The 9,375-nt window shown below is 50.1% G+C and overlaps 1 protein-coding gene across 2 annotated transcripts in view; it reads right to left on the reverse strand.

Annotated features, from left to right (window-relative positions):
• Positions 1-6,706: 6,706 nt before the first annotated feature.
• CERS4 (ceramide synthase 4) overlaps positions 6,707-9,375 on the reverse strand; it is a 27,005-nt gene continuing 24,336 nt past the window's right edge. For both annotated transcript variants that reach the window (XM_046686296.1, XM_046686295.1), the window contains exons 9-11: positions 9,028-9,134; positions 7,265-7,421; positions 6,707-7,165 (exon numbers count right to left, since the gene is read on the reverse strand). In XM_046686296.1, coding sequence (XP_046542252.1) covers positions 7,007-7,165; positions 7,265-7,421; positions 9,028-9,134 — 423 coding nt within the window. In that variant the 3' untranslated portion in view covers positions 6,707-7,006. The remainder of the gene's footprint in view (positions 7,166-7,264; positions 7,422-9,027; positions 9,135-9,375) is intronic.

Here is a 9,375-nt window from a genome sequence, read left to right on the forward strand (position 1 = left end):
CCTTTCATCCTTCGATGGACACACGTCCTGGCTATTGGAAATCATGCCGCAATGAACATGGGGAGGCAGACATCTTTTCAAGATAGTGATTTGGTTTCCTTCAGATAAATACCCAGAAGTAGAATTGCTGTGTCATATAGCATTCCTATTTTTAATTTCTTGAGGAACCTCCATACTGTTTTCCTTAGTGGCGGCACCAGTTTGCACTCCCACCAGCAGTGTGGGAGGGTTCCCTCTTCTCTGCATCCTCACCAACACTTGTTATCTCTTGTCATCTTGACATATAATTCTTAACCTTCTCTCATATATATATGTAATTTTTTAAAAGATAGGCAGCTGAGCTAACATCTGTTGCCAATCTTCTTTTTCTTCTTCTTCTCCCCAAAGCCCCCGGGGTACGTAGTTGTATATTCTAGCTGTATGTCCTTCTGGCTCTGCCATGTGGGACACTGCCCCAGCATGGCTTGATGAGCGGTGCGATGTCTGTGCCCAGGATCCGAAGTGGTGAAATCTTGGGCCGCTGAAGCGGAGCACATGAACTTAACCACTTGGCTACGGGGCCGGCCCCTCCTCATATACATTTTTAAAGTCTCCTCATTTCCCTTTTGCTCATTCTCTCTAGATGTTTATCTTAATGGTTTTCCCAAAGAGCCAGAGTTTGGTGTTGTGCTTGCCACTTTTATTGCTTTGCCCTCTGTATTGATTCCTGCTTTAACCTGTGGCACTTCCTTCTTTTCTCATGTCGTTGGCTTTTCTCTCTTGTGCACTTCCTGGTCTCGTGCCGGGTCATCTCTCTGGCTGAGCTCAACCTCGCTCCGTGGGAGTGCCTGGCTGGGAACCTGTTGTCCGGCCGGGAGGTCCTGGCCAGGCTGATGGACTCTCAGTCCTAGATCATCAGTCTAGGGTCTGCATCGGTGAGGCCAGGCTTTGCAGGGCCAGGTGGGGAGGGGCTGGGGGCTCAAAGGCACAGGCAAAGGGTGTTGCCTCTCCTGGGGGTGAAGCCAGTTGAAGAGGAGATGGGGCAATCTGAGAAGGCTTCCTGGAGGAGTAACCTTGCCTGGGTTGAGAGGTGAGGTGGGAGTAGGCCTTAAAAGGTGCGCTTTCAGCACCTTGGAGAGGGCCCATGGGCCCTCCTATAGGCCCCCTACAAAGAAGGCACCCAAACCTCTAAAGAATAGAACCTAACCCCTACGGAGAATGCACAGGAACATAGGCGTGATAATACGTGTGAGCCCACAGGACACAGGACAGCATGCCTAAGTCACATGACGACACACTCTGGGGAACAGGAGCGCGTGCAGGCTGTAAGCAGCACGGGCCTCAATGAACATCACAACACATCCCACCTGAAAAGAGATCCTCAAATACTTAGATATGAATGATCATAGTGGCGCTATTCACGACAGCCAAAAGACGGAAGCAACCGGAGTGTCCATCCAGGGGGGAACGGATAAAGAGGATGCGACACAGCCACACAGTGGAATAGTATTCAGCCATCAAAAGGAGCAAAGGCTACCGCAATAGCATGATGACCCTAGAAGACATGATGCTCAGTGAAAGAAGCCAGAGAGAATAGGTCACATAGTGTACGACTGATTCCATTTGTATGAAACATCCGGAATAGGTAAATCCACAGATACGGAAACAAAGTGGGTGGTTGTCACGGGCTGGAGGAGGAAGGGGCGGGCAGTGACTGCTCCATGGGTATGGTGTTTCCTTTTGGGGGATGAAAATGTTCTGGAACTAGACAGAGGTGTCGGTTACACAACGTTGAGTGTCCTAAATGTCACGTAATCGTGAATTTCACCTCAATTAAAAAATTGGTCATAAAAAAACCTCTCCCGCCGTTTCCATAGGTTTGGCACGTGGAAGGAGAATTTTGCGTGTTCTAGTCTGCACGCTGTGACCTACACGCTTCCTTGTGTGCGGTTCTTGAAACACAGCACGTATAAAAAAGTGTTTTTTTAGACAAAATGATTCATAAGAAACACGTCACGAACCGTTGCCAAGTGAACACCTGCTGACACCCTCTCTTCAGTGACCAAGCGCGTTCTCCCATTTTGTTTTGTTCTGTGAATTTTGGCAAATATGAAAAAGGGAGAAATGTTAATAGAAAAAAGAAAATAATAATCCTCGATATTTCTCCCACCCCAAATTAATTACTGTTAATATTTTGATATATTTGCTTCCACTATTTTATTTATATTCTTAAAAAATATACAGATAGGGGCCAGCTTGGTGGTAAACTTGTTAGTTCATGTGCTCTGCTTCGGTGGCCCAGGGTTTGCAGGTTCGGATCCCAGGCATGGACCTAGCACCACTTGTCAAGGCATGCTATGGTGGCGTCCCACATAAAATAGAGGAAGATTGGCAACACATGTTAGCTCAGGGCCAATCTTTCTCACACACAAAAAACAAATATATATATATATATATATATATACACACACAAATAATTTAGAAATAAATGCATCTTTAAAAAGTAGCAAGTTCTAATAAAATGAATCTGCTTTCTGGTCTCTATCCTTCATCTCAGCCCCAATTAAGTAGCTTTTAGTCCATATTAAATACTGTTATTACATATATATAGAAAATGCAAAATATTTTTATGTAGATGTCATGGTTCTATATGTATTTTTGCAACTTTCTTTTACTCAACTGTTTTTGGTATCACTTCATGTTGATAATATGCATGTGATTCATGTGCATTTTATTAATACATTTCCATATTACTGGGCTTTGGGGTGGTTTTTCCTCTTTTCCTCCCTCTACTTCCTCAGGGCATCCTGAGATGCTGGCTAGTGGGGTCAGTGTGGTTTCGCTTTTTTTAATTAGCGCTTAATTGTCTTCCAAAATGACTTGTGTCAATTTCCACTCTAACTCCCCCAACCCAGGAGGATACCATTTCCCCCACAATCTCATTAATCTTTGATATTATCAAACTTAAAGAGATTTTTTTCCAACCTCATGGTTGGAAAATAAGTCTCACGGCCATTTCAGTAGGCGTTTTCCTGGTGACTAGTGAGGCTGATTGTCTTGTTATTATTTTTTTTAATAGACTTTATTTTCTACAGCAGTTTTAGGTTCATAGAAAAATCGAGCAAGAAAGACAGTTTCCATACGCCCCCCGCACACAGGCACAGCCTCCCACACGATCAACATGGCACTAGAGTGAGACGTTTGTTACAACTGATGAACCTATGCTGACATCATCACCCAAAGTGCAAAGGTGACATTAGGGGTCACTCTTGGTGTCGCACATTCTATGGGTTTGGACAAATATATAATGATGTGGATCCACAGAATAGTTTCACTGCCATCAACATGCTCTGTGCCCCACCCATTATTCTTCCTTCCCCTTCTAACCCTTTGGAGTCACGGATCTTTTTACTGCCTCATAGTTTTTCCTTTTCCAGAATGCCCTATAGTTGGAATCATACAATACGTAGCCTTTTCAGACCGGCTTCTTTCACTCAGTTATAGCATTTAACGTTCCTCCATGTCTTTTCATGGCTTGAGTGCTCATTTCGTTTTGCACTGAATAAGATTCCATTGTCTGGATGTCCCAGTTTATTTACCCATTCACCCAGTGAAGCACATCCTGGTGGTTTCCAGGTTTTGAAAATCACGAATAAAGCTGCTAGGAACATCTTTGTGCGGGGTTTTGTGTGGACGTGCATTTCGACTCTGTTGGGTAGCTCTCAAGAAGCACAGTTGCTGGATCATATGGTAAGAGTATGTTTAGTTTTGTAAGAAACCACCAAACTACCTTCCAAAGTGGCTGGACCATCTTGCATTGCCCCCAGCGGTGAATTAGAGTCCTGTAGCCCCACATCCTCACCAGCATGGGGGGTTGGCAGCGTTCTGGATTTGAGGCCATTCTAAGAGGTGTGTAGTGATATCTCCCTGTTGTTTTAATTTGCATTTATTTCCCTGATGACATATGACAAGTGATGACATAGGTGTTTTCATATGCTTATTTGCCATCTGTGTATCTTCTTTGGTGAGGTGTTAAGATCTTTGGCCCATTTTCTAACTGGGTTGTTTGTCATCTTCTTGTTGAGTTTAAGAGTTTTTTGTATATTTTAGGTAACAGTCCTTTATCAGATGCATCTTTTGCCAATTTTTCTTCTAGTCTGTCTGTCGTCTCATTCTCTTGATAGCGTCTCTCACAGAGCAGAAAGTTTTAGTTCTAATCAAGTCCAGCTTATTGATTCTTTCTTTAATGGATCATGCCTTTTGCATTCTATCTAGTCATCACCAAACCCAAGGTCATCTAAGTTTTCTCCTGTTATCTTCTAGAAGTTTTAGAGTTTGCTTCTTACATTTACGTCTGTAATCCATTTTACAGTAATTTGTGAAGAGTATAAGGTCTGTGTCTAGATTCTTTTTTTTTCGCATTTGGATGTCCAGTTGTCCCACCAGCGCCATTTGCTTTGTTGTGTTGCCTCTGCTCCTCTGTCAATGATCAGTTGGCTGTATTTATGGGGGGGTCTACTTCTGGGCTCTCTATCCTGTTCCCTTGATCTGTTTATTCTTTCACCAAGACCTTGTTCTCTTGATTGTTGTATCTTTATAGTAAGTCTTGACATTGGGCAGTGTCGGTCCTCCAACTTTGTCCTTCTTCAATATTGTGTTGGCTACTCTGTGTCTTTAGCCTCTCCATATAAATTTTAAAATCCGTTGGTCAATATCCACACACTCAGCTGCTGAGATGTTGATCGGAACTCCATGGAATCTGTAGACTGAGTTGGGAACCACTGACATCTTGACAATATTGAGTCTTCCTATCCATGAACATGGACTATCTCTCCATTTATTTATTTCTTCATTGATTTCTTTCATCAGAGTTTTGTAGTTTTCCTCACATAGAATCTGTACATGTTTTGTTAGATTTATACCAAAGTATTTTTAATTTGAGGCAGTGCTAATATAAATAGGGTTGTGTTCTTCATTTCAAATTCCACTTTTTAATTGCTGGTATATAGGACCACGACTGGCTTTTGTATATTAACTTTGTATCTTACAACATTGCTATAATGGCTCGTTAGTTCCAGGAGTTTTTAAAATTCTTTTGGCTTTTCTACAGAGATGATCATATCATCCGTGAATGAAGACAGTTTTATTTCTTCCTTCCCAATCTGTATCCCTTTTACTTCCTTTTCTTGTCTTACTGCATTAGCTAGAACTTCCGGTACAATGTTGAAAGGCAGTGGTGAGAGGGGACATCCTTGGTCCTGATCTTAGTGGGAAAGCTTCAAGTTTCTCACTAAGTATTATGTTAAGTTGATGCTTAAGTATGATGCTAACTGTAGGTTTTTTTTGCTAGATATTCTTTATCAAGTTGAGGGCATTCCTTTCTATTTTTAGTTTCCTGACTTTCCCATTTTTTTTTTTTTATTGAGGTCATAATAGTTTACAACGTTGTGAAATTTCAGTTGTGGTTCTTTCTCTCTTCTGTCTCATTCCCCATTGCCCTCTCGTCTCTCCTCTCCATCTTTCTGCCCATCTTCTCACGAGTCCTACTCTCACATCACATCCCCTCTCCAGGCTCCTAGTCCACTGCTTCTCTCGTCTCCTATCTCCGTATTCTCTCCAAGGCCTCTTTCCTCCCGTCCCGCCACATCCCTGCTTTCTCATTCCCGTGCTATCTGCAACTCTCCTCTCCACTGTTTGCTCCCCCGCCTCATCTTCCCAGTCCCTTTTTCCAGTATCTCTAATGCCTTTCTCTTGACTCGTTTCTCTGCCTTCCTTTCCCTCCAGCCTCGGCTCGCTCTGCCACCTCTCCCACATCCTGTCTCCCCTCTTTGCTGAGAAGCACCGAAGACAAGATGGGGACCTCTCTGTCTGTCTCTTGTGTCCTCAGCTCAGTCTTCACTTGTCTGTCTTCTCCCATCCCTCTGACCCCTTCTCCTCTTCCATCTCCCCTTCTAGCTGTTTCTTCTCTCTCAGATCTGCTCCTCTATCGTCCTCGGTTTCCCCTCCTTTCTCTCTCCCAGTGATCTGTCGTCTGTCTCTAACATGTTTCCTCTCCCGTGTGCCCCCCGTCCTCTGACGTCACCTGCTTCTCTCTTTTCCACGACTCTCCTCCTCTTCGGTGTTCCCCTGAAGGCAGCACGTCCTGGCCCTGCATGGGACCTTGTGGCTGTGACTTCTGGGGTATGGATGCAGGTCCCCCAGCTCAGTTGGGGGAGGGGGCACCTTTCTGTAGTGCTCCCAAAGAGACAGTGACCTCACCCAGGCCGACCCTTGGGAAGCCAGCAGGAGTTCCCCCCAGGTCCTATTTCACCACCTCCAGGGAGGCCCCAGGGACCATGAGGGTGGGGTCCTGCCAGCCTTGAGTGGGGGCTGCAAGAACGGGCAAGAGTCTCCCCTTTGTCCTTCTACCTGGCCTCTGACCTGTGTGACCTTGGGCAAGGACTTGCCCTGTGTGAGCCTACAACCTTCTCATCTGTCAGCTGGGGCTGAGGGCTGCCCTGGGCTGGAAGGAGGTGGCTTGGCCAAGACATTGGCTGGGAGTCAGGGACATGCCTGGCGGGCAGGTCTCCACGCACGGCTTGCTGTCTGCATCCCCTGGGGGGTGAGCACATGTCAGGGTGGCAGTGAATGTCCCACCCATGGGGAAGGGAAGGAGGGTCCTGGCTCCCTCGGGGCCTCTGGGTATGGACGAGGAGCTGTGACAGGGAGAAAGCTCTCGAGCAGAGAGTTCTGTTCCGTTCAAGTTTTATTGGACCCCTTTCAGCTCGGGGCTCTTCACAGGCCCCAGGCTGCAGCCTAGAGGTGGCTCTGACGGGCTGCAGCCTCCCGCTGCTGCCAGTGCCCCCAGCTCTGTCCAGTTGCCTGAGGGAAGGAGGGAGGGTGGGCAGAAAGAAGGGGACGGAGACAGATCATCAGCCCCCCCGACCCTGGGTGGGGCCCTCTCTGTCTCCACTGACCAGTCCAGCTGCCCCACAAATTCAAACCGCCGGGTGCTGGGGGCAGCCCCTCACGGCCGGTCCTCGGCCAGCTACGTGGCCGGCGTGTGCCCGTTGACCAGCCGCCCGGCTGCCCGCCTCCGAGGGCCGTCTGTGGGAGCTGCCCCGTTCTTCAGCTGCGGGTGCTCCTGGGCCGCCTCCCCGTCACTCGAGTCTGACTCCTCCACGTCGCTGCGAACGTCCTTTTCCATCTAGAGAGGCGGGAGTGGGGCGGCGCTCAGAGCACAGAGCGGGGCTGGGGGACGAGGCTGGAGCGGGGCTGGGGGCTCCAGAGAGGTGCCTCATCCTACCTGGCCCTTCTTCACAAAGCTGTAGAGCATGCGAAGGATAAGGTAAGACCAGAACACGTGTAGCAGCTGCAGGACCGCCAGGAGCGTGTTGAAGAAATAGTAGGCAAAGAAGGGGCTCGAGTTGGCGATGGAATCGTAGTAGGTGGTATAGATGATCCTACGGCGGGCAGGAAGCGGGGCATCACCAGCTGCTGTGGCCCCCTGTCCCAGGGATCTCTGACTTGGGGGACCCTCCCTGCTCCAGAACCTTCTCTGGCTCCCCACTGCCCCCAGAGTGATACCTGTGTTCTCCAGCTGGGCACAAAGTGCCCCTATCACTTGATTATATGAAATTAGGAGACTGCACAAGTTTGCCGACCAGCCGGTCACAACCATGAACCCCAAGGGGGTGCTTAGTATCCTGCTTGCTCTCCCAGGTGACCCTTCACACCGTCTTCTCTCCTCAGACGCCCCCTTGCCCCTCACCTTCCCCAGACTGGCTGAAGGGCCACCTTGCCCAGGCAGCAGGTGCCCAGCTGGCCCTCGCTTCTCCCCGATGCTCTTTCCTCCTGTGCCATCAAGGACCCACGCTCCCGTCTCCCCACCTCCTCACTGGTCCCTCTGCAGGCTTCCCTGACCTGTAAACATCAGGGGGCCCCAGGACTGGGCCCCTCTGGCCACACCTGGTCCTGGGTGGCCCCGTTCAGTCTCGGGGCTGCAAAGACCAGACCTTGATATCCCTCCCCGGAACCTCAGCGTGGCGTGCACACTGCTTCCTCCATGACTTTTCTCAGGGTGTCTGCAGGTCCCTCAGACCCAGAGCTGAGCTCCTGATCCTCAGGCAGCAGCTCCGAGCCCTTTCCCACCTCATGAGCCTCAGGTCATCCTCCTGGGTCCACCCGCTTCTCCCCCTGCCACTGGTTCCCTGGCATCACGGCCCACCTGGACCAACGCCTGCGTAGGCCTCCCACTAGCTGTTGTCCCTGAAGCCACGAGAGGGCGCCGGTGAGCACCTGAGTTAGGTCCTCACCCCTCCCCTGCTCAGAACGCTCCATGGCTCTCATCTCCCTTGGGATAAAAGCCCAAGTTCTCCCCTGGCCCATAAGGCCCTGCATACTCTGCCCCGTCCCCTTTCTGCCTTCTCCTCCTCCCTCTCTCCCCCTTGCTCACTCTGCTCCAGCCACATGTGGCCTCCTGGCTGTTCCTCCAACATGCCAGGCAAGGTCCTGCCTCAGGGCCTTTGCACATGCTGTTCCCTCTGCCTGGACCACTCTTCCGTTGTGATCAGGATTCTCTTCCTTGCCTCCCTCCAGCCTCTCTGTACAAATGCTGTCAGTGAGGCCTTCCCTGACCATCCCAATGCCAACTACCCACACACTTCTTGTCTCTGCAACTTTATGTTCTCCCCGACATGCTCTATATTCTACTTGTCTGCCTCATTTATTAAATCGCCCCACGTCAGCTCCACACGAGCAGGGATCTTCATGGGCTCCCTCTGCTGGGAGAGGCTCAGCAAACCTACTGGTGGGCTGGTGGCCAACCCTGCCTCCCCCTCCATATTCCAGGCACACGGGGGAATGATGACAGAGCCCAGTTTCCTGTCTCTCCTACCTCTGGGCCTTCGCATATGCTGTGCCCTGTGCCAAGAACACCCTTTCTTGCCTCCTCCTGGAAGCCCCCCAGCCAACACCCCCAGCTCCCTGGGTCTGAACCAAGGGTGAGGCAGGCCTGGATCTCAGCCACCCCCGCCTCCTCCCCAATGCCCTGCCGGAGGGCTGACTCACTGGGTGGGGAAGAGCACGAGGCGGGTGTAGAAGAAGACCAAGGAGAAGACGATGAAGAGGGTGTCGCACACCCTCCGGAAGTGTGTGTAGTTGAACATCTTACAGGCCTGGGGAGGGCAGCAGAGAAAGGGACTCAGGCGGTGGGGGCAGGGGAGCCGGGTGGGAGGGGGCCGCGCAAGCCGGGGGCCTCGTTCAGGGCAAAGGCCCGCGGGGCCAGGCCAGGTGTGCAGGGGGCTCTTATCTCCAGGGACGGCCGCAAGGTGAAAGAGTGTGCGAGAGGCTGCTTCTCTCTGGCAGCAAGGAGGGGCGGGGCCTCCCCTCCCAGGAGGACTGAGGGGCGGGGCCTCC

This window comes from Equus quagga, chromosome 14 (assembly GCF_021613505.1).
Source record: "Equus quagga isolate Etosha38 chromosome 14, UCLA_HA_Equagga_1.0, whole genome shotgun sequence".
Taxonomy (NCBI): domain Eukaryota; kingdom Metazoa; phylum Chordata; class Mammalia; order Perissodactyla; family Equidae; genus Equus; species Equus quagga.